The 24,553-nt window shown below is 42.9% G+C and overlaps 3 protein-coding genes and 1 long non-coding RNA gene across 12 annotated transcripts in view; 2 read left to right on the top strand and 2 right to left on the bottom strand.

Moving 5' to 3' along the window:
* The first annotated feature begins 688 nt into the window (after window positions 1-688).
* SNRNP48 (small nuclear ribonucleoprotein U11/U12 subunit 48) lies at window positions 689-8,329 on the top strand. Of its 2 annotated transcripts, none has more exons than XM_061369695.1 (9): window positions 689-814; window positions 891-1,004; window positions 1,168-1,228; window positions 2,035-2,109; window positions 4,163-4,351; window positions 5,274-5,395; window positions 5,754-5,869; window positions 6,959-7,123; window positions 8,061-8,329. In XM_061369695.1, exons 1-9 carry the CDS (start codon window positions 779-781, stop codon window positions 8,098-8,100), a joined length of 918 nt encoding a protein of 305 aa, XP_061225679.1. In that variant the 5' UTR covers window positions 689-778; the 3' UTR covers window positions 8,101-8,329. The 2 variants fall into 2 exon arrangements, with proteins under 2 accessions (XP_061225679.1, XP_061225678.1); XM_061369694.1 differs by having other exon boundaries at window positions 8,008-8,329.
* A 1,419-nt stretch (window positions 8,330-9,748) lies between these two features.
* Window positions 9,749-16,099, bottom strand: ROPN1L (rhophilin associated tail protein 1 like). The gene is made up of 5 exons (XM_061369696.1): window positions 15,943-16,099; window positions 13,187-13,310; window positions 12,857-13,018; window positions 10,460-10,635; window positions 9,749-9,942 (listed from the first exon to the last, which is right to left on the bottom strand). The coding sequence occupies exons 1-5, from the start codon at window positions 16,071-16,073 to the stop codon at window positions 9,879-9,881; spliced, it is 657 nt and encodes a 218-aa protein (XP_061225680.1). The 5' UTR covers window positions 16,074-16,099; the 3' UTR covers window positions 9,749-9,878.
* LOC133221081 (uncharacterized) lies at window positions 9,869-16,569 on the top strand. Its single transcript, XR_009727884.1, has 2 exons — window positions 9,869-9,987; window positions 16,210-16,569. It is a non-coding gene; the product is annotated as an uncharacterized LOC133221081 (long non-coding RNA).
* A 2,971-nt stretch (window positions 16,570-19,540) lies between these two features.
* The window catches only part of MARCHF6 (membrane associated ring-CH-type finger 6), a 47,280-nt gene continuing 42,267 nt past the window's right edge, over window positions 19,541-24,553 (bottom strand). For all 8 annotated transcript variants that reach the window (XM_061369681.1, XM_061369684.1, XM_061369682.1 and 5 more), the window contains exons 24-26: window positions 23,674-23,806; window positions 22,606-22,741; window positions 19,541-21,857 (exon numbers count right to left, since the gene is read on the bottom strand). In XM_061369681.1, the coding sequence (XP_061225665.1) occupies window positions 21,767-21,857; window positions 22,606-22,741; window positions 23,674-23,806 (360 nt within the window). In that variant the 3' untranslated portion in view covers window positions 19,541-21,766. The remainder of the gene's footprint in view (window positions 21,858-22,605; window positions 22,742-23,673; window positions 23,807-24,553) is intronic.

Genomic DNA, 24,553 nt, shown 5'->3' with positions numbered 1-24,553 from the left:
AACGAAAGCAGATGTACAAGAGTCATCCTGGCAGCAACATCTGTCGTGCTGCCTCCCCCACCCTGCCTTGTTAAACCCACTCTTCCTTCTAGTCATATGTGCTTTTCTCATAGACAGCGAAAACAGGCAAGCACAAATGCCAATCACGAGACAGTTATTCTGTAGGACACTAGCTGTTTCTTCATCCTATGCTACATTCTTACTGAGTTCTGATGCAAAGGTTCTCACCATCTTGGCCCAGTGACGGGCAGCAGTCCCTGGGGCATGCTGCAGTCATGCAGCCCCCCCTGCACTGACGCCTGTGCTGCTTGTGCTCGGGAGGGGTGCTGGGAGGAATCACACATCCTGGCCCCGCAGTGTGTAGTGTATTCCTTACGGATCCACTCACACAGCGCGTGGCTGGAACGGCTGCCTCCTTGCTTCCTCCTGTTGCAAGAGGGAAGCAGGCGATCGGTGGCGTCGAAGCTGATGTCCCCCTGCCCCGTCGCTAACAGGCCTGTGCTTTAGAGGGGTGGCTCCCGCCCCCGCTGCCCCCCAGAAACAGGGCGGGTTCGCGCAGCACGATCTCGGGCCTCCCCTCCGAGCGGCCGCTTCCCGGCAGCCGGGGAAGGCGGTGGAACTGGTGGTCCTCCCGCACCGCCGTTGCAGCCTTCCGCCGGCAGGCGGCGCTCTCTCACCCCCTCCGGCCATGGTTGCCGTCACGACTCTCCGGATGTGACGTAAGGTAGCGCGCCCCGTTCTGCCTCCCGTGGTGACGGAGCCTGTGCGCCGCTCCGCGATGGCGGCGCGCTCTGCGGTGTGGCTCGGGGATATGGTAAGGCGGCGGTAGCGGGAGGGGACGGACTCTGCCTGGGGCAGTGGGGCTTGCTCTGACCCGTGTCCCGCTGCAGGTGGAACGGGTGCCGTGCCCCTACGATGTCCATCATCGCGTCCCCTCGGCGTCGCTGGAGAGGCACGCCGCGTCCTGCCGGCTCCGCAAGATGGGCTACTCTGCCGAGGAGGAGGTGGGCGGCCAGGGGGGGCCGCGGGAAGGGGCACGGGGCCGGGGTGCTGTGCGGCAGTGCCACCAGGGGGTCCCCTCTGGCTCGGGGTCACTCGGCGGCAGAGCCCGGAGCTGGTGTCCCTGGGGGCGTTTCCGGACCTTGACTGAGGCGCTTGGTCCCGCAGGCCGAGATGTACGACTCCAGCGTTTTCTACGAAAACCTGAAGGTTCCCACCGTCACCATGGGTGAGCGGCAACGGGGGCCTCGGGGTGGGGACAGCTGGGGCTGAGGGAGGCCCGGGGGACACCCTAGGGGAGGCGCGGAGAATGAGGGGAGGTGCCCAGGGGGAAACAGAGGATAAGCGGCTGAGGGGAGACCCTCAGGGAGGGTCAGGGGATAACACTGCAGAGAGGTCACTGGGGGAAGTTTAGGATGGGGTTTACGGGGGACCCCATGGGGTAGAGTCTAGGTCTTGGCAGTAGCACACCCCAATGCCTTGTCAGCTTTGTCAGGCATCCTAAAACTCGTGGGTGTTTCTGTCAGTAGGTTTATTTTCTCACCGTTGTAGTTTGCCTTATTTTACTCTTGCTATGCTTCTGTTGCTGTGTGTTTCTGCTGTGTAGGTCACTTTTCACTTTGAAATCCAAGGAGGAACTTTTTTTTTTTTCCTCTTATATTGTTTTCCAGGTTCTTCCTATGGTCTTGCATCAAGTGCAAGAAGTAGATTAAAACACATGCTTAGAAGGTGAAAAAGCTGGCCCTAGAATTTGGGGGTATATAAACAATACAGAAGAGAGCTGCAATATATATGCGTGTCTTTTTCCATATCCCTGTAACTCAGAAATCCTTTTTTTTTTTTTAACTTCTTTTTTCCCCTCAGTTCAAATGTGGATTAGATTCAAATGATTTTTTTAGTTCAGACCTTCCCTTATGTGTAAACAAAACTACAGCGTTTTGTAACATACCATAATAGAAGTTGGGGAATAAAGACTCACTCTCCCAAATACTCAACGTAAAAGTTCTGTGATATTTCTGTCTTTTCTGTCTGCAGATAAAGATCTACAGTTTCACATTGTTAAACAAGCTAGAGCTCAAAGTGCCAGAGAAGGCACAGGCTACAGTGAAGGTAAGTAACAAGCAGACACTGAGGCAACTGTATCAGGTCTTATGGAGAGCTGTTCTTCTCTCTCCTATCGCAGCTTCCTTATTCCACTTGTGAACTGCTATGAGACTTTTTTACTTGTTTTTAATATTCCTTCCCTTGTATTTTTTGGAGCATAACTACTTTGTCTGCTTGGAAAGAAAATCTGATAAGAGAACTCGAGTCTGTTGTGCTCACACCTCTGGTTCTGTGCAGGACTGGAAGATCAAAACTGCAAAATTAAGGAGTTTCTTAAAACACTAGTACTTCACTTCCCATCCCACTACCTACACCTTACTTTCTGCCTGTGTTTCCTTCTGGGCTTTGTGGCTCAAAGTCTTCTAATGCTGCCTTCAGCCTTGTTCTTTGTGTGATGGTTCTTCATGTAATGTTTTGTTTAAGGATTAATTGCTAGACATGACTTGTATGTGCTTATCCACTACTCCTTAAATCAAAACACAAGCAACATGTCTATTATTATGTTGGATTGTTTCAAGACTGTCCTAAGCTGTTGTGGTTTAAGCCCAGCCCCTGTAACTCGGAACCACACAGCTGCTCGCTCACATGCAAATAAAGAAACAGATACACCCTTTAAAGTGGTGCATTGCAAAGATACATCCGTGAACCACTAGGTGCCAGTGTTTGCTACCCACTGCAAGTGTGGGTTTCTCTGAAGCTAACACTAAAACTGTCTTGGTGTAGTTCTCATTGTGGTATCTTGGCCTCTTGTAAGATTTACTGAGTTAGTATTGTTTGTTTAATTTAAAGTCTTCTTTCAGCTGGCTATGTAATAGGACAGGAAGGCTGGTATTAATCACAACCTGTAAAAGCCTTGTAAAATTACAAGTGCATTACAGGGCACTTTTATGGGCTACTGTGACCCTGTAAAACAGTGCCTTTTAAAAATGAAATTCTTGTTTTCATGTTTAAATCTGTTAGTTTGGACTGGAAAAGTTCTGGTTTCGGCTTCAAGTACAGCGATGACAAAACCTTGTCTTCTGGGTTTGTTGCAGAGTTATTGTGGCTCCTCTTCTTTGGTGTCTTTAGTGAAATCAGGAGGTGAAAGATTTCCCAGCTTCTGTTAGGTGCTGAATAATGTAGAGAAGCAGTAGCTTTGCTGTTGTGCAGGCTCCTGCATAAACCCCACCTTATGTTTTGGCTGTTCTGTCTGGGTATGTCTGTGTCATATCATCTGGGTATGATTGTGCCTTGCAGGGAGAAGGTTGTATTGTGGGGAGCAGGATTATGGAGATCAGGTCAATAGTTGCTGGGAATTGGAATGTTCTCGAGTAAAATGCCTTTCTGCAGGCAGTATCCTAGAATACTGCATCCTGTATCCTTAGAGAGGTCACTTTGCCACTGTTGCAGTGGATTGAGAATGGATTTATTATTTGCTTGGAGGATATATGTTTTAACCAGGGAATGGAAATTGGGAGTATTCAGGGAAAGAAGGGTATGCAGGCAGTGTGTGTGTTTCCATAACATTAAAGTTAGTTATCTGAACTAATCTGAAGCATTTTGAAAGTGCCTTTGTAGCCTTAGCTAGAAATGCCTGTGGCAGTTTATGATAAAGAGCTCTGTAAAGAAAGTGACAGTGTGAGTGACACTGATTTGCACAGTGCCCAGTTGTTTAGTCTCCTAGAGGCTTTCATTGTTGTTGGCAGAGGAGCGGGTATTTTGCAGATGGTACTTTAAAGAAAATTTTAGGAGTAAGACAAACCCACAGGTTGGAGCTCTGCCTCTTCTCTCGTGTAATCCCAGAGCTGAGTGTCCTTTTGAACTAACCTAGTGTGATCCCTTCAAAGCATATGAAAACCTGTAAATAAAAGTATAAGAAGGAAAGGTTACACTGCCTGCATGGGGCTGGGGAGGGATTTGGACCTTTTTTTTTTTCTTTTATAATTTGAGCAATTTTTATCCTTCCAAATTAAGACGGGTGAATAAAGCATGGGTATTTCCTTCATTGTTTGTTGAGCTTCTGTGCTTTCCTATACAATTATGCTATTTTACTAATAACAGCTGTCTGTTCTACCTGTAGGATCTTACTCATTACTGCCTGTAGAAGTTCCGCAAAATCACAAGCGTTTCACCTGTGACCTGACTCAAGCTGATCGCCTTGCTCTTTATGATTATGTTGTTGAGGAAACAAAGAAACAGAGGTCTAGGTCCCAAATAACAGAAAATGACAGTGACCTCTTTGTGGATTTAGCAGCAAAAATCACCCAAGGTTTGAAGACCTATCTGTTGTTGAGTTTTGTCTTGGATCTCTCATTTTGTGTAGTTAGATGAGTTTTGTTGCAAGCCAAGCAGAATTGCTTGTGCTATTTTGTGTGTGAAAAGCATGCTTTTCTTAAAAGCCTCAGTGAAGACTTGGCATCAGAAAACACTAGTTTGGTATCCTTTATGTTGTTTTCCATCTGAAAGAGGCTCAGTGCTCTGGTCCTGGCACACATATTGTGTATGTTGGTGGATGAATCTTTTGTCTGTGCTGTAACTGACAGGTTGCTTAATGTTGCCAACTTACTATGCACTTGAGAACAGTATTAAGACGATGAGATTAAAGATCACTTAAGAGTAAAAGACAAACAAGAAAGTTTGGCAGTCATCCGATGGAACTCTTGAGCAATATACAAACAGGAGTGTTGGACCGAGGCCTCTCACCCCTGTTGAGTCATGCCAGTTTGTAACTGTACCAAGTGCAACATAAGCATTAGTGTTACCCTGTGGGCCCTGCTCTGCATGGAGGTAGGAGATAGTGTTTGTGATCTACACAGGGAAATTATTTACGGAATCTGGCTTTCTCAGTCTCTGTGCCTTATTGTAATACTGGCTATGAAAACATGGCCTGTACTTTGTAGCCGTTTGACCAAATTGCAAGCCCGTATGTTGATTTAGATCACTGTTAGGAGACTGAGATCACATAAGAGATTTGCTCAGTGGCTTTTTAGTTTTGTGTAAACAGCTAGCAAAAAGGTTGGAGAGGAAGCTTGTGCTGAATTCATAATAGTTACTAAGTACTGGGGAAACTTCAGAAAGAACACAATATATTTTCTGTTTCAGACTTGTATTATTAAAGCCCCAGACTTGCATACCTGCAGGTGCTAATGTCCTGCTAATGACCATCTGTTTTACTTCTAATTTTTCACTAGATGATAGTCAGAAAGGTCCCAAGTCCCATCTTGAAATTCTGGCTGAAATGCGAGATTACAAAAGGCGACGGCAGTCATACAGGGCTAAGAACGTTCATATAACAAAGAAGTCTTACACTGAGGTGAGATCTGAAAATAAGGCGGTTTTTTGCATGGAAGTGCTTATTATATATCAGCATAAACAATGTGATACTCTTTCAAATTGTCTTTTATTGCAGCAAGTTACAAATAACAGGAGCATTTCTGACTATAACATTTTGAACATGAAGGTGGCAGCAAGATGTAGTTGACTGTCTGTTGTAAAAGGGTTCTATTTAAATTTCTGCCGAAATACCTGTTTTTTCAAATCAGTCTTTCCATTCAACCATCCAATTGTAGGTTTGGGGGGGATATTTACTTTCTGCTGTCTAGTTGCAAATTTAGGCCCATACCGTGACATGCTGCTTTTCTTGCTTCTATTTAATATATTGTAATCTCCAGGTGATTCGTGATGTGATTGGTGTGCATATGGAAGAACTTGGCCATCACTGGCAGGAGGAGAATAGGTTGGATAATGCAGATATGTGTGAAGGCGGGAAGTCAAAATCTTCAGGAAGGTATGCCATAGTTGACAAATTCCTTGGGCATGTGAGTGGGCTGATGGCCTGTAATTGTATCTTACCACCTTCTTCTAGTAGCACATATCAACCTTGGCTGAGACATATGCACAGTTAATAATCTGCTAATGCTGTTAATTTCTTGCTTGAGAAGCTCTGCCTACGTGAGGGATGGGGGCAAAAGGAATTATTAGCTTTCTGTCAGGGGAGCAAGGTAATAAGTTACAAGTGATCCAGGTGAACAGGTAGGTTTTGGTGGAGCAGCGGAATTAATAATGCTCCCTCTTGTGTCCAAATATGTATGCATGTGGTAGCTGTGGTAGCTGGGGACAGAAGGGTACTTGAAAATAGAAGTATACAATTTCTTCCCCTTCCCTACCACATGACAGGAAATGCTATGGTAGAGATAAAATACCTCAGAAGAAAGGTTTTCCTGAGTTACTAAACATGGGGACCCTTTAAAGTTCTTATCACTGTGAATGCTGCTGTGCTAACCGGGAGCATGTTTTGTGTATACATGTATCTTCCTGTGTCAAGTAACACCACACACTCTTCCAAACGTTTGTCACTGAAATGAAGATGGAATCATGACCTGGCAGTAGCCTATTTGTGCTTCTTCAGGAGATCTTTGAGATGAAAATGGTATTGAAACAAATTAAAAGGTGATACTCAAGGTGTTTCCAGCATTAAAATGAAGGTGAATGAAAAGGCCATACAGGAGATCAGGCTTGCTGGGTTCTCCAGCTGTAGGTAGTGGCTTAAAAGGCAGGTTGTTGAAGAGTTAGGGATTGAAAGCAAAACAGGGTGAACCCCTTCTACTGCCTCCTGTTCCATGAGCAGAGAATGTAAGACTGAGGGGCAGTGTTTGTAAGAAGTAACTATTAAACAGTGTGCTGAGACATGCATATACAAGAGAATGGACTTTGGGCCTCTTTTGGGATGTATTGTGTTTCTTAGGGAGATAGAGAGCCTTAATAAAAGATACGTTCTTAAACCTTTACTGGGCCATTATATGATAAATGTGGTGCTGAAAACAACAGTGACAGTGAAACAGTTTTTATTGAACAGACTCAATAACCTTTGTTTTAGGAAGGAAGACAGGCGGTCAGCTTCGGTGGACTCCCGGCAGTCTGGAGGAAGCTCCAAAGATACTGAAGGCACCAGGCATAGGAGAGAGAGCAGCAGGAGTCCAAGTAAACGAAGGAGGAGTCGTGAAAGAGGCAAAGACAGAGATTCTCGGAGAAAAAGAGAGAGGTGAGCAGACATGGTGACAGCTGGTCTGTTTCTGAATCAGGCAGCTGTAGCATTGTCTGTAAGAAATTAGTGCAGAGAATTAGAATACTTAGTTCAGTTAAAAAGCTGGGCTCAACTCCTATACTGTGAAACAAGCCAATGGCATGAGACTACTCATACTAAACAGAACATGCTGTGAGATCATAAACTCTGATCCAGACTTCGGGATTTACCCTCACATCTGAAAGGTCATGCTTTGAGCTGCAGGATTAGCACAGTACTGTCGCTGGCTATTCTACTTGATCAATATATGCACAGGAGAGCATGCTGTCTGTGTAACCAGTGATGTGGGCTTGTCATGTCTCGTGCTGATCTCTGCTCTAGTTTGCACTGGGACTTAATCAGGAATATTACTTGTTTTCACCACTACATATACACACATAATCACTTGAGTAGCGTTTCAAAGGTAGTTGCTTTAAAACAGTGTTGGTTTTTTTCAGTACTTCTGGATATAATTTTAGGCAAAAGAAAACAAATCTAGGCCACACTTCTAATGCCATCAACACGGGCATGTTTGCACCTGCATGTTTGCTCCATAGGTGTGTGGGACATGTGTTTGAGCGAAGACTTAAACTACTGGCCAGCAGAAATGCTGCATTGTTCCTGGTGTGTATGGAAGAAATACTGTAGGTAACTGCACAGAAGGAGATGATTGCTTATCTCAAAACTGGCTTCATTTCCCAGTGATGCCATTCATCCTAAACTAATTGCTACTATGGCAGTGCTTGACAAGGCTTTGATTAAACAAGCATGGGAAATAAACTGCCTTAAAGTAGTTTACTTCCTTTCCTTAGAAGAATGCATTACATTTAATGAATGCTTTCCAAGTATTTTTTTTCCTTCAGATTTTGTCAGTCAGAGCCTAACAGCCCACACAATGTTTGTGGTTTTGTTTCAGGGATGAAGAAAAGTATCACAACTATAAAAGAAGAAAGTAGAAGCAAGAACCTGATTATTTTGTTTGTCAGCTTTTCAAAAAATGACTTGCACAAGAACTGTTATTACTGCTGTTGTGTCAGGGACAGTAATGCTGTATACATACTATTGGTGCTGCAGCTGTGCTGGGAGACCAAAAGTGTGAAGGTTTGTCACGATGGAAGCAGTATACATCCGAAAATGTGTATATTTTTTCACTAATGCATCTCTTAATAAATTACATTGATCTCATCTGAGTTTAGTCTCACAAGGCCGAAGAATGAAATCTCAGAGAGGCTGTACTAATTTGCCTTCCTGGCCAATACATGGTGGATAGAGTACTAATCGCTGGAGTCTGGGATCAATTACAAATGGAAAAGGCATGCAGAGAGCTCCCTTCATACCCTCCCACCTGACACTGTCACCTCTGGGACCAGGGTTCCAGAACAGCAGCACTTGCTGTCTGGTTACCATATGAACCAGAGGGGACAGGGCACATTTCAGAGTTCTCCCAACAGGCTGAAGTGTCTTCAACTGCAGCTAGTGGTAAAAAGACCACAACAGGAAAGTTGCTGTTCCTAAGCTCATGCTCAAAGAAATTTAGTATCAGTGTCATGTGGCAAAGATGACAAGAATATAGCTCTCTACGGAAACTAGTGGGGAGGCACCAAGGACACCTCTAATATTGCTGAATGCCATTCTCAAACACCAGGTGCCTACCCATTTACTTCCAGAAATAACTAGGAGGAGTTCCCATCCTGCAGACTAGCAGGTAAGTGTACATACTAAGGGCATGCAGGAGGATTCACTTAACTTCAATGAGATATTTATTATATCAATTCCCAGTTAATTCCTCACACAATCTGCTACAGCAAGGTCAGACATCACCAGCCAAGCTTGTTACCTCAACACAGCAAGCAACTATAAAAGAACAAGCTTTCAGATTCATCTTTCCTACAACACTCTTCTGCTTGCTCAAGTTGTCAGGAGAGGGCACTCCGCATACTCCTGGTTTTGGCCTTTTCTGTCAATGAAATCGCTCTAGGTTTACTGTACACTGTCTCAGCTCAATTGTTTCTTCAATTAAGTGTGATTAGATGTCACAAATCTAGTTCTGATTTAGACTTCTGTACCTACTACAGCTATTCAGCTCAAAAGAACACTGAACTCATTTGCCACCTACGTGACAGTAGCAGTAGCTTTTCTTGTCAGAAAACAAAATGTATTTTAAAGCAGATCCTGAATTAGACAAGTCTATCTAAGAATGGAAAAAGAGGCTTACTTAAGTTACGTGAAAGGTCCTAATTAGAGGGAAAAAGGACCATTGCAGTTCTTTCTTGAGTTACTATTTCTTCTACCAGCTCAGTCACAGGGTTCTCATGAACTTTCCTTAAGGCTTGGTAAGAGAGCATGTTCGAGTAGATAAAGTGGTCAAAAGACAAGCTGTATTTGTGTAAGAGTCAGAAAGTCAATGCTAGCAGAAGCATAATGAGAAATAACACCAAGTACAGCTGTCCAGTCTAATTCTATTGTTTACTTCTTATGACACTTGCAAAGTATAGGTAGGAAGATCCATACCAAAATACGGAGAGAAGGTATTGCTCCCTAGGTCTGAGCATCAATATTTGAGAGGCCCACTGAAGGAAGAGTTCAGGAGTGCGATAAAGAAAAGAAAGTGCCAGGAGAGGGTCTTTTATTGTGATGTGCAAATAATAGTCCTTTAAACACAGATTCTTTTTCTGCACATTTGTTTCTTACTTTTTCTTTTCTTCTGTCACCCAATAATGAAGAGTGGGCTTGATCAAAACAGTGTTGAGGCCTGGCTCAAAAAGTTTCTGAGCAGCACCATGCCAGATTGCTTGTCACTGGAAAGGAATAAATGAAATGCTTTAGAATAACATTTGAACATGGTAAGTCCTAGTGTGTTGGACAAGATAACTGAGGGTTATATTAATTTCAAGCCAGAGCAGGGTGATTAAAAATTGGTTCTTAGTAATAAATTGTCAATCTGATAATTAATACAAAACAAAGCAGTGCAATTGTCTGCTTTTCTGAGCCCCCATGTATGTGGACCTGGGTTTGTGTGTCAAGGTTTTGGTAGTGACAGAGGGAAAGGTGAAGGCTGGCTACATGAGGTGGCTTCTGTGAGAAGCTGCCAGAAGCTTCCTCCATGTCCAACAGAGCCAATACCTGCCAGCTACAAGACGGACCTGCCACTGTGAGGCTGAGCCCATCAGTGATGGTGGCAGAACCTCAGTCAATCTTTACTCCTATTATGGCTGTGGCCAAAGCGAAGACAGACTACTCACCTGAAATTAAAGGCTTATGGAGAACCCAGAGGTGCTCAATACATTAAAATTGCATGAATGGATTTTTACTTACGCTTCCTCTTTAATTTTGTGGAGGAAGACTTCAACTTCCTCCTTTGGTATCTCTCCATCAATACTGGCCAAATACAAGTAAAGAAATGAGAATGTTTCGAAGGGTATGCAAGCTGCTCCACCTTCTGGGTCCTTTGTTAAGATTTCACAGGCATGTTTCACTGAACTCAGCAAGGACTGCAGGGAGGTTCAGTCAAGAAATGAGAGAAACAGTATCAGGGCCATGAACATCCTTTGCACATCATGACAAAATCCACACTGTAAGCCACTAATAGTGTAAATGAAATGAAGGCTTTATCATGGTTGCCTAGGTTTCAGCAAATGTACCCTCTGTATCACATGGTGTAGCCTGAGCCCTAGTTTTCATATGGCCAAATTGCTCTGCTACTGTAAAAGCTCCAACATCACGATACCTAGTGACAGGGATATGTGTGTGTTTTTATTATCTCAACGGATCTAACTGAATTCTCAGCAGTTAAGACAGAAAAATCTGCAAAGCCCAGAAAACTGATAGGGGTTTGATTTTTATTATGGCATTGTAATATGATATTAACTTTTAGGAGTTCTGCTATTTACTGTATTCTTTATTTGTGTGCAAGCCCCATTATAGTAGTTAGTGGAAAAAGCACTGAGGCAAAAAGGCTTTCAAGCATATTCCAGTTTAGTCAAAGCCCAGTAATGTCCAGGTTCCCTTAAAATCAAACATGCCTCAAGGTATTACTTCCAAATATACTTTGAAAGAATCCTTTATCCAGTACACTGCCATAACACAGTGTCCAATGCGTACTAAGCTAAACAGGGAAATTCAGCATAGAGCTTCACTGAGTCAAAGACTGGTTGCATGCCATTAAAACAAACAAACAAAAACCCACACAGGCCTTTTTTAACCCAAGTTGTAACATTTTTCTATAACCTTTTCAAAGGGTTTGTATTGTATTGTATTAACAAGCAAGCGATGCCTTTGAAAAAAAGATAAGTATTTCCTAAGAGTAGAACAGCAATATTTAAAATAAATACAGTGTCTGTTCGGTATGTAGAACACAGGCCAGAGAAGTGACGGTTTATAATCTGTAACAGTTTATTTAGTGCAATTCCTCCCCTGGGTGGCCTTTCTGCAAAAGGAGAGGTAGCTGCCTATAGATGGCAGAATCTTATCTACCCCCTGCAGTTTGCTACCCCACTACTGCCATTCCTGCTCCTGCCACTCCAAGCGGCTGCTCTCTCACAACACAGCAAAGTTACTCACATTGCTTTTGCCATCTTTGAAAGACAATTTAACCTCTGTGGTCATTTCTCCAAGGCTGTAAAAACACACCAGTGCTTTGCAGAAAGATACCTCAGATCACTGGTGTTCTTAAATTCAGGCTTGTCTACTCTTGTATCCTAACTGTGACCTTATTCAACTATGAACATAATTTACAGCAAAGGAAATAAATTTGTGTGTGTCTTCCTCTCTGATTTAGGAAACTGAAGTTTAGATTTCATTACATACAGCTGAAATCAAATAATTGACTTAATATCTGAAAGGATGGATAGATGGAGGTAAATTTAGGCTGTCTAGCTCCATCAGAACGAGGTTCCTGTCACTCTGGTTTTGATTTTTTTTTAATAAGTAATGTTGCTGTTACTTTTTTTTTTTTTAACTCAGAAAAAAAGCCCAAAATACAAAATCATGTTGAGGGGTGGGATTAGAATCAAGAAATACACAGTTGAAATGAATATATATGTATACGCACATACACATAATTCTATCACCAGGCCAGGACAGCATTCAGGACTTCCAGAGATTGCAACATTGTCAAAATATTATTCAATATGTACTTTCTTTTTAGTACCCCTTCTTCCCTACCGCAGAAATCATTAGCAGCGTTATACTTCATAAGATCATCAGCTTAGTGCATTTTATAACCTCTCATTCTGTGGAAATGCTCTGCTGAGATTTTATTACTGAGATTAAAAGAATTAAATTTAGATTCAGTAACGTTAACTGCTTCTGTGAAAATTTAATTGACTGCACAATCAATTATGTATTGATGGTTTAATTTCTCCCTCCAGTTCTCCCTCACAGACATTTATACTGATGCCATAAGCATCATTAATTTGATGCCATAAGCATCATTCCTCTATGATCCTCTCTCTCATGGTCCAAGCTCCCTGCAGACATGCTTACTCTTCTAATGCCCTCCCAGTAAGCTGAGGACTTAGCTGTCTTTCTGATTAAGCTTTCCTGATCAAAAGCTGATGGGGAACAAAGGTAAACACACAGGCCACTTTTCTGGCTGCTGCAAAAGCAATCCCCAAAGTCCATTTGCCCTAATTGTTCTGTGGTCTACCTCATACATGATCATATACGACCATTTGTATTTGGATTTGAGGGCTCCTGTTGCTGTTACCATACCTTGCCAAGCACGCTGCACCCAAGTGCCAGAAACTTCATCCATTCCACCTCTTTGCCGAAGTTGTCCAACTGCAGGATAGCTTCCAGCTGCTCCTCTGGCAAGCACAAGTGCTTCCATTTCTCCTTCAGTTCCACAACATTCACTATGCCTTTGGGAGAAAGCTTTAAACAAAATCGTGGTACCACAGTAAGAACTCTGAAAACCAGAATGAAACTAACAGTATCCCTCCCCAAAATATATCAGATACTTGCCAATCAGTCTCCCCAGCCATCCCCAATGCATCAGCATTCCTCAACAGCATTGTGCATTTGATAAAGGCTAGTTTATACCTGTTTGTGCAAGACTTTAAGGAGTCCTTTGGTCAAAACAGCATCCGTTTTCTCTATTGCTAAAGGCATTTCCAGCCTCTCCTTCACAGGAAGGGTCTCACCTTTTGACAACGCTGAAAAATACCTAAGTGAATGGGAAGAGAACACACTTGAATGCGTATGGCCATTACAAGCTGCACAGAAATAAATGCTGTTACAGTCCAGTGAATGAATCCACACACTCCCATGCAGGAGCAGCAGCACTTAGCAAGCCGCCCGTGCACACAACTCTCATGCCGTAGATACCACCTTTCTTTTTAGTGGAAACCATGATACTTAGGCTTTACACACTCCTTTTTAAAAATGTTCTAATAATTCTTCAGGCATTTAACTTCCTTTGTGCATGACATACTCAGCCCTTCTTGGGAAAGGCAATGATTTATTAACAACAGAGTGCAGGTGCAAACTGAAGTGCAGGTTTTTCCTATGTGACTGATGAGCACCTGAGGGCTCATTTGCTTAACATTCCCCTCATACACTACCCAAGAAGCACAACTGGCTATTATTGCAACTCTCATCAGCGTTTCTGCTATCCACGTCCACTCCAAAATAAATTGTAAGACTAGAGCAGAAAGGGAATTAGATTTATATCCTTTCACTTATAAAGGCACCACAGCCTTAAGAGAAACCATATCTGCCATAGCTGGTCAGCAATCTGAACTATGCAAGGAAACCTCGGTTTTCATTCAGTTAGTGGTAGGTCTAATTTAAAGGCTTCTCTGTTCATCTTCCTTGACCTACCCTGGCACCCATGTCCATGCCCAAGCTACCCCATGTTGTCCAAATACTGGCCGAAATGAACAGCAAGCAGCACAGCAGAACTAAGCATTTGCCGTTCTAATTTCTCCTTCTGATTATTCACAGGGACAAGCACTACAACACTGTAACATCCTATACAGAGATAGCTGCACCCAAAGAGTTGTGGTTAATGGCTCAGTGTCCGGCTGGAGACCAGTAAGGAGTGGTGTCCCTCAGGGATCGGTGTTGGGACCGGTCTTGTTTAACATCTTTGTCACTGACATGGACAGTGGGATTGAGTGCACCCTCAGCAAGTTTGCTGATGGCACCAAGCTGTGTGGTTCAGTTGATACGCTGGAGGGAAGGGATGCCATCCAGAGGGACCTTGACACGCTTGTGAGGTGGGCTGATGCCAACCTCATGAAGTTTAACCATGACAAGTGCAAGGTCCTTGTCATGAGAAAATGAACATGAGCCAGCTGCAGTGTGCACTCGCAGCCCAGGAAGCCAACCGTATCCTGGGCTGCATCAAAAGGAGCGTGACCAGCAGGTTGAAGGAGGTGATCCTGCTCCTCTACTCTGCTCTTGTGAGACCTTACCTGGAGTATTGTGTACAGTTCTGGTGTCCTCAACATGAAAAGGACATGGATCTGTTGGAACAAGTCCAGAGGAGGGCCACGAGGATGACCAGGGGAATGGAGCACCTCCTGTATGAAGACAGGCTGAGAAAGCTGGGGCTGTTCAGCCTGGAGAAGGCTGTGTGGAGACCTCATAGCAGCCTTCCAGTATCTGAAGGGGGCCTGCAAGGATGCTGGAGAGGGACTCTTCATTAGGGACTGTAGTGACAGGACAAGGGGTAACGGGTTAAATCTTAAAACAGGGGAAGTTTAGATTGGATTTAAGGAAGAAGTTCTTTATTGTGAGGGTGGTGAGGTACTGGAATGGGTTGCCCAAGGAAGTTGTGAATGCTCCATCCCTGGCGGTGTCCAAGACCAGGTAGGACGAGGCCTTGGGTGAAATGATTTGCTGTGAGGTGTCCATGCCCATGGCAGGGGGACTGGAACTAGATGATCTTAAGGTCCTTTCCAACCCTAACTATTCTATGATTCTATTCTATGGTTGGCAGTGAGTGTGAAACCACAGCTCTGCTCTGCTTCACATGGCTCGCAGGTCCAGACATTGCTCTGCCACAGGTGCTCTCACACCAGAGCATATTCCACAAAGACGGATGTGCAATCAGCAGCAACCACCTACCCATTTGCAGGGACTCCTGCCATCGAGCTAGTGCAATCTTCAAGCAGAGGTCAAGGTATGGCTGGTGGCATGGCCATGGCAGTGCCACACTGCCCCTGCTCTCATCAGCCACATACCCTTGCAGGCTTAAGCTACTACCTTCCTCAGTGTCTGCTGCTTTTGTCTGCTCAGCTGGGGAAAGCTCACTGCACATCCATCACCCCAAGCATCTTAAATCAACTTTACAGTGAGAGGTTTATTATGTGTACTATCACCTGTAAGTTGCAACTTTTCAGGATTTTTTCCTTATTTCAGTAACATTTAAGGGCACTCCTTAATTTTGTGTCTGGAAACAAAAAAAAAAAAACCCGAAACCTAAGCAAGCTTAAGAATGAGAAAACTATTTTCTAGGTTTCCTTTAAATTACAAGAATTAAAGTCTCACATGCGAGGAGGAGAAAAAGAAGAAAAATTTTTGGTCTTCAGGACAGAGAAATTAATAACAAAAGAATTAAGATGCATTTTTCTGTCTGGAAACCAAACTATGCCAGAAATATGCCAGTCCTAAACCTCAATGAAACAGAAAATACATCAAGTATCCCACCATTTTTAAAAGGCCCAGAAGCACATAGGCGATATACAGGTTGGTTTAGTAGTCACAGCCAGCTTCACTGTACAATAAACGACAGTGAGATTTTGTGGGCCCATACGCATAGCACTCCACTGTTATGTGAGCACCTTACTTACGCAGCTGACCACTGCAAAACATCATGAGGTTGAGTCCTAACAGCCGCTTTGGTGAATTCCTTCAGAATATTAGGTAATTCAGGGGGGATTCTGATCTGCTCAGCACAAAACATGGTTTCTGGAAGAGGCATGGTCCTTTGTGTTCAGTCATACAGACCTGAAAGGAGTAATAAAACAGCAGTTCACAGACACACAATATGAATAAAAACCTGCATGTGCACATGGGGCTCACCTTGTACCCAAACCCTCTCCTGTCCTACTCAACAGCTGGGGCTACTGGAGAACTGACAGACTGAGAAGGGTGAGCAGATGGGCACTGTGCATCTCCAAACAACCTTGGTGTCAACACCGAGTAGAACACTGGCGCTGGGACACCAGCCACAGCTCCGAGTAAGGCTTTAATATGTGTCCTTAGGTAGTTTTAATTTAATCTTTCTCCTCAAGCCTACCACGGTGTAAACTTGCACAGCCGGTAGTCCAGACAAGTCACACCACCCATGCCCATGTGAAAGCTAGCTGTGTTGACAACTCACCACTGTACGCCAAGGAGAGTCTTGTCATTTTTGTACAGGAGCTACAGCATGTAGATTACCAAGTTTATATTATGTTTAGGTATTAAAACAAACCGAGCCAAACAAACAATGTAGCAAAAAGTGACTAATCTGTGTTCCTGCAGACTTTACATGAAAACCTTACAGCTTGATGAACAAAAAGCGTGCTGCAGTTACACACTGCACGTTGCTCATACAGGTAGGTTTGTCCCATTCAACTCTCTTGCTAAACACAGAGGTCACCTCATCTCTGCCACCCCTCCTCGCTCTTACCTCCTCCTTTTCTGCTCACTCACCCCAAACCAGCCGCAGGTACCTGGCACAAAGCTGAACCCAACAGCTGAGGGCACGGAGGTCAGGCTGGCTCAGCCGTGGCACCGGTTACCCGGTTTGCCGGCAAGCGGGCCCGCGGGCTGAGGGCGGGCCAAACCCTCTCTTCTCTGTTAGGGGCCGCGGCCAGACCCGAGACTACAGGCCCCAACCGCACCGCCCGCAGCAGCCGCCTCTGCTGCCCCCGGCCGCGGCCCCGGCTGCCCGGCAACGCGGAGGGAGGAGCCGGGCGCGGGCCCAGAGGCGTAACGGGGCAGGCGGGGCCGGCGCGGGCTGTGCCGGCGTTGTTTGAAGGCGGGAGCGACGCCCGCCTCCCTCAGCCGCCTGGGAAGAACCGAAAGGCCGCGGCAGCAGGTAAGCGTAGACATGCACCACCGAGCACCCTGTGCGCAGTAAGCAGTGTCCGTCTCTAAACAGACTTGGAGCGGGTTTCGGGAGTTCTCTTTCAAACAGGCAACACGTCCAGGCTTGAACGAGATGTGAACAAAGGCTGAGTGAGCTGCAAAACAGACACAGCCAATGTACTCCCCAAATTCCCGTTATAGCAGCTGCTGCTTCAAAGTCCTGGCTGTTCAGGACTGCAATACTGCCGATGGACTGTCCCACCAAGCACAGCACGGGCCGTACCAGCTGCTCCAGCACCGCAGTGCCCTCTGGTTTTGTTAAGCAACAATCAAGTCTTTTCTTGCCAGGTAAAAGTGGCGTCATTTGCCAGAGAGGTGCTCCTCAAAGCCAAGTGGTTTAACATAAATCAGACAAGGAAGGGTGAGCAATGCCCCTGCCCCAACCTCATGGTATGTTTGATTTCTCCTTATACAGGGGGTAAAAACCCCTCAGAAGTGGCTACGCAGCTCTGGCACTGGCCCCTACTCAACAAGCAAGAGGTAATCGCGAGTGTGTAAACTGCAGAACTGATGGCAGTGTTGTGAAATTACGTTGGTACTGCTCCATGCCTCAGTGTTACATTGAATTCCAAATATGCCAGTTAGTTTGGAACAGAATCTGACCTTTGGAAATGCCATCTTCTAGAAATGTCTATTATTGAGTAACGTTGATTTCAGCCTATTATTTCTCAATTTATGGTGACTTCCAAACTAAGAGCTTAAGAAGCAGAGCTTGTCTGGAATAATCGGACTTAATAAAATCCCTGTTAACCATGCAATTCTTTAGTTCCATCCAATCCATGCAAGAACTGAAACATCAGAGAACTCTTAACTTACCGTTACACTTTGTAAAAGCTGTTCCCTTATCCGCTTCAGGAGAGGGCTTCCTTTTTTTGGTGTCCTGAACTTCATACTACTGAGATTCAATTCTCTGCTCGATGTTTTTACTACTGTAACACTGTTTTTACCAAGAACCCCACTCACTGCTCAGGCTGTATGCTGCCCTTTCACAGGTGAGCAGAACAAGAACACTGACCCTGCCATGGAGAATTTCCAGTCTAGACATAAACGAGCAGACAGACAGTGCAGTATACAGAAATGAAATGGCACTGCTCAGTATGTCAGGCAGTGGAGTCAACACACCAGGCAGAGGGCTTCTTACGGAGTTCTCCAAAGAACCACAGGGCTGCTGTGCAGTTTTATGAAGACCTTTGCTTGAGCTTAGGAAAAAGCAAGGAATTAATGCACTCAGCTGAAAAGTAACATGAGTACTGTAACTGGTGTTGGAGCTGGCATCACTGAAAATTTAATGGGAGATTAAGGTTAGATATAAGGATGAAACTTTTTACTGTGAGAGTAAAGGAAGTTGTGAATGTTCCATCCCTGGCAGTGTTCAAGGCTGGGTTGGAAGGGGCCTCAAGTAAGGGGGTCTCATGGGAGGCATCCCTGCCCATGGCAGGGGGGTTTGAACTAGATGATCTTAAGGGCCTTTCCAAAACAAACCATTCTGTGATTGTATCTTACTGAGGTAAGGGCTGACAGAAAATAGTTACGGGTCTCAGAGGGCCCTCGGAAACTGAACAAATAACGTAGGCTTTACCCAGCAGAGAAGAGGGAATCAGAGAAAAGATGCAGTTTTTACTATTTTTAATCAATATAAAATAATCTGTGTAAAACCAAAGCTGTGCCACAATTAACTTTTCAATAATCAAAAGACGGCTACAGAGCCAGTTCTTTGATGAAGGCCTGTAGAACTGCTAACAGCAGTAGATTCTCAACACCACAGAAGAGATACACGAAGTAGGCCAGGTTGCTTCTCCAACCCCTCCAAGATTCAGTGTTACATTGTGGTAAAACCACATGCACACACAGAGATTTTTTCCGGCTTGAAGAGTAATACGACCACTGCATGCTGTATTACTCCAGCAGAGATGGAAGGTTCTGGTATAGAGCTGCCAGCTATCTTAGTAACAGCCAGTTAACGTACATGCTTACTATCAAGTTTCTATGCCAGAGTACACACAGCACAGTAAGGCAAACTATCAAAATTTAAACCAATAGAAAAGCAATGTTACTTAATTCTTGTTCTATACTACTTCCATCTTCGTTCCCAAAACACGTGCAAAAATAAGGATATAGGGAGAATCTGTAAAGAAGTGCAAAAGCAAGCACAACTGTTGATTTGAAGCCAGTTCTCCCTAACAAAGAGTGAATACAGATAATGTAAGCCACAGTAAAATAGCTACAGTTCACACTGCATAACTGGTTCATGCCTGGTTCAGTTTCTTCTGTTATGCCTTGCAAAACAACCATAATAAGAAATTGCAAAAAGGCTTTTTCTTAATAAATTTTAATGTTAAGACCAGTTTATCTGGATAAAAACACAAAGTTACAAGAACCACACTGCTGCAAATTCCACATGATGTGCAGAAGTGCTAGCGATCTTTGAGTGGTAAGACCATTTTGGAACTGTTTATGAAAGATATGTCAAAGACAGAATCTTGGTGTAAGAAAGCATGTATGTTACCAGTGAGTTTAATATTGTGAAAATATATCTGTCCCACAATGTACACCACTGTAAATAGTCAAATGCAGTATTTATGCACACCAAAAATATATTGGGCGAATACTCAATTTAGCATTTAGTCAGTGAATGAGAGAAAAACATTTTGGTTATTTTTCTATGATTTCAGTTCATTGGAAGTTTCCTAATAAATCACTCCAAAGGGTAATATTTATGGTTCAAAACCATCAGGACAACAGTGATTCCATGAGATAGTAGTTTCTGACCTTCTGATAATGACAGCACAATCCTCCTGCCACTAGATTCAGATGCATTTGGCTTGTGCTCACTGCCTCCGAACACAAGTACAGACACTGGAAAATGAACTGCCACCATCACAGCCTGGACCACATTAACTCAAAACACATCAGATCAGAGATGCAACATCAATAAAAGGAGATGATGCTCTCAAAGCACCTGCCAAGCGATTCTCAAGTATTAATTATATATACATATGGTCAAGTATGGAATACTGGAGGACAGTGTACTGAGCAGCAAGTTTAATGTTCCATCGATTTTCTGATTGCTGCAATGTATACTCACATTTCCCCCATTTAATCTACAAGAGATACTCCGATCTAAGCATATGATTTGATGCTATTTAAAGCTTTGCAATACTGTTATGTAGTTACTTTAAAATATATACATAAAAATCCCCCAAACATTACTGCAAAAGAACTCTTATCTACATATAGAAATAGCACAGACTTGATTTGGTGGCTCTTGTTTGACTGTATCCTTGCAAAGAAATCTGCTAACTTTTCCTTGCTTGTTTAACAGCATATGTGTTTCCCTGCCCCACAGGCCATAAATGGTACAAGGTAAATTACTTCCCCGATATTATTCCCATAAAAATTCACAGTTACCAATTCCAAAAGAAAAGAGATACTTGCTGTAGGTCTTTTTTTGTTTGTTTGTTTGTTTGGGGGTTTGTTTTGAAGTAACTGCAATATAAAATTCATACTAAAATTTGCAACTTTGGTAACTTACAGAAAAAGAGATTTCAGGCTCTTTAGTTAAGGACCAGGTCAAAATGTCGCTTACACTCTGTTGTTTCTGTGCAAACACATCAGATAAGGTTCATCCCTCCCCCTGAGGTCCTGAAAATTTCTATTATTGATAAGAAATTGGCTACAGTTTCAGTTATGAACCTATCTAATTTTCCTTGGTACCTTTAAATGCTTCCATCACCTAATCTTAGTAAATTACTTACTGTTTCAGTTCAGGAAATCCCGATTCCTAAAGCCGATACCACCCCCCTGTGCCCCCCCACCCCGTCTCCCCCAACAGAAACACCCAGCTGAGTCTCAACAAGTACGTCTGAATTCTCAGAAGAGGAAGTATTTTCTTGATTTAACAGCAACTGTACAATATTACAAACTCAGACACATGAAAAACAATCAGGCAATAGAAAAATGTACAACAGCTTTGGTGTTATACAAAATAATAAAAAAGACTTGACAGCAAGATACATAGTTCATTATGTTCTCACCACAGCCACTTCATTGCTGACTGTAAGACAGTTACTTACTTCTCTGTGTGGCTCTTCCACTCATGAAAACTCACACTATATTACTACAGTAAGAACTGTTATGAACGCCATAAAGTAAGCTCCAGATTTTATAAAAACATCTTGCCTCTTTGCAGTATTGCTTTGTGGCACATTGTCAACAGAACAGCAGTCCAAAATAAAGTGACAACTAGATTTAATAAATTAATATACTTTTTTAAAGATGTACAATGCACATTCTTTTTAATCCAAGGTTTTAGGGTGTCAGGATACTTCTATTTACACATATACAGACCTCAGACAGCATTGATAACATCACAAAAATGCAGATAAGGAACAGAGCCTTAACTGCTTTCTGGATGCCATTAACAGAAGCCAAAACACTGCTGAGAGCATTATTGGAAGAGATATCCAAAGACTGAAGAAGAGTCTATGAAAAAAAAGGACATGTAAAGGCAAAGGGAAGGTCAAGATGTTTATGACCTGTTTATTCTTGTGAAGACTGAGGTGGAGTTGTTGATGTGCCTTGTTTACCAGACTTCCGTTCATAATTCACAAGTCGTTGCCCGACAAGGTACCTGGGATTATAGTGAAAACAGTGAGAAATTAACACAAGTTAATGCAATTCTGTAACACAAATCCGCTTCATCTCCTTTCCTGCAGGAGTAGGTTATCAGTTTAGTAAAAGCTGTTCTACATGTGATTCTCCCACCCCTCCCAATAGTTTTCATTTTTTCTCATCATCAACCATCCTGATTATTTTCTTAACATTCAGGCATCATGGTATAAGGGAATATAGGCATTACAGGTTTGTGTTTACAGCCTGAACTTTGGTACTCATACACACTAAATGAAAATGTGAAATATAAGGAATGTGTTTGCATTATTTTTATACCCAGCCCTTTGCTGGATGGCACTTTTAAGAGCATGTTCACAGTGTTTGTTTGAGCCACCGTTACTTGAACATCTGGAACAATTAATCTAAAACCAATGACTGCTAAATGAAGTTCTCAGCTCAAAAAAAGAACCTGTCACAATGCAGAACATGTATTGGGTAAGACTAAGAGAGGCTTCCGTTTATAAAGAGTATCTTATAGATAAAAGAGTATCTTCCATTTATAAAGACAGTCTGTTCCTGTGTTTATCTACCTGAACTACAGATAAAACATTTGCCAAGAACAGTTCAGGTCTGCCTTGGAGAGTTAAGTCCAGAAAGCTTCTCAAAATCCTTTAGCCCTAAGTATCTACAATGCCTGCATTCAATCTGAAGTTGTTATCACAATTTAAAGTGTAAAAATTAACACACACCCCCCACTGTATACTCACTTGTCATTTTTAATATGTTCATAAAGGCGCTTGAACTGGCGGACTTGGAAGGAGAGAATTCCCATCAAAACCACCACCATAAGCAGAAAAGGATAAATTCGTCGCTGAACAAGGTTTTGCATTTCAGCAGTAACTCCTGCAAAACAGGACACAATCCCCACATAATCTAACACTGCTAAAGTGACTCATGCATCTCTGCTTCTCTACCTGCTTCCGCACTTCCTGTTGCACTGTAACTTCAGTAAAAGGGATGTGAAATGAATAGCACAACCATTTATCTCACAGATCCAACATAACAGCTACTGATATTTTTCGTCCAAAGCATTAAAACTTGAAGTTTTCCATTAACACAGTAAAAAAAAAAAAAAAGGGCAGTTTATTAGCTTTTCTTGCTCACTGACTTCTTTATAACTTGTGTCAGAAAAAAGGTGACACTAAAATCTGCATTCAAGTGAGAGGCTGAAGAATAAAATGGCACTTCCTGACCATGTAACATCAAAACTAACTAGCAAGAGACAACTGTTGATGAAAAAGCACACCTGCCCTGCTTCTAAGAAGATTTTTCCCTCAACTATGAAGAGACAGAAAAGCCTGAAAAAAAAAAACCAAACTCAAAACAATTTACATTTTAATACTGAATGAAAAACTCAACCCGTATTTTCACTTGTTCTAAGTTTCCTTTAGAATCTGACAAGTCAGAAAAGATGTCCTCAACTCAGTATAGCTTTTAAAACAGAGATTAAAGGTTGTCTAAACAAGAAAGGAATTAATCGTCCCTTCCCAAACTAGCTAGATATCTAAAAGGAGGAATGTAGGTATTATGCAGTCCCATGCTCTCAATGTATTCTGCACTTAGTTTTCAAAAGCCAGTCAGAATAATATATTGCATTTCTCAAAAAAACCCAAACTTTTAAGATGACACACCAATTCTTAAGGATTTACATTTGCTGGCAGAACAGTGGTGTGTGATTGTTTTTAAATAACCCAGAGCATGAAGTTCTATTTCCAGATACATTTGCATTGCTCTAAACCATCAGATAATGAAAAGTATTCTGAATATATACATACCTAATAAAGGTACAACACCAGAGGCTATTATGTATGGTACACACAGGGAAAGCAACAGAACAGAGATTACGGGTGCTGCCAGTTTACGGATTATGAAGTGTAAATCAATGTTACGAATCCCATTTGCATATACCTAAGAACAAGAAGTCAGAAGGAGAGAGGATCAATTAAAAAGCCATGCTTTGTGCTTACATTAACAATTACAAGGTTTTACACGATTCTCCTTATGAGAGGAAACAGGTGTTCCCAACTTGAAGAAAACCACGATGGCCACAGTCGAAGAATGAAAGACTCCGTACTAATCTACATCAGGGTTACAGAAAATCATGTAAACAGTGTGCAGGAGAGCAACTTAATCTTGAGTAGTATCGTGATTTAGTTGCAGGAGTGCAAGAGACCAGCTGGAAGATCATTAAATATAGCTGTGGATGGTGGTTTTATGGATGACGACCTGAGATCGCTTTGTGTTGTTAGCTTGCCAAAAGAGGATCCTGTGTATGCTAGTAGAGCAAATCTATTAAAGCTGGTAACACAGGCAGAAAATAGGATCTTACGCTGTAGTTCACAGGATCTTACATTGTAGCTGACTGGGCAGACCAAAGCCTCTGCATGTAGAATCTGTGCCTCAAGAAAGGGCCTCCATAATTCTTAAGTTTTTGCAGCTACTGTCAGGAGCCAAGGTCTCAACATGACTAATCACAGGAAAACACCAGCTCCCAATGGCTACCACTTACAGCTAGACAATGGCCTCTGTCCCACAGCCTGGATGCATCCATTTCTAAGGATGGCTCAGGAGAATGTGTGTACAACAAACAGCACCAGGGACAGTACTCAAAACGGAAGGAAGAGCTGTTGTATGCATCAAAAGGTACTCACAGGA

The sequence above is a fragment of the Neopsephotus bourkii genome, unplaced genomic scaffold, assembly GCF_033783945.1.
Source record: "Neopsephotus bourkii isolate Nb327-2 ecotype Australia unplaced genomic scaffold, CSIRO-AGI_Nbou_v1 NB_1508, whole genome shotgun sequence".
In the NCBI taxonomy this organism is placed as follows: Eukaryota; Metazoa; Chordata; class Aves; order Psittaciformes; family Psittacidae; genus Neopsephotus; species Neopsephotus bourkii.
This window is presented reverse-complemented; position numbering and strand designations above follow the sequence as displayed.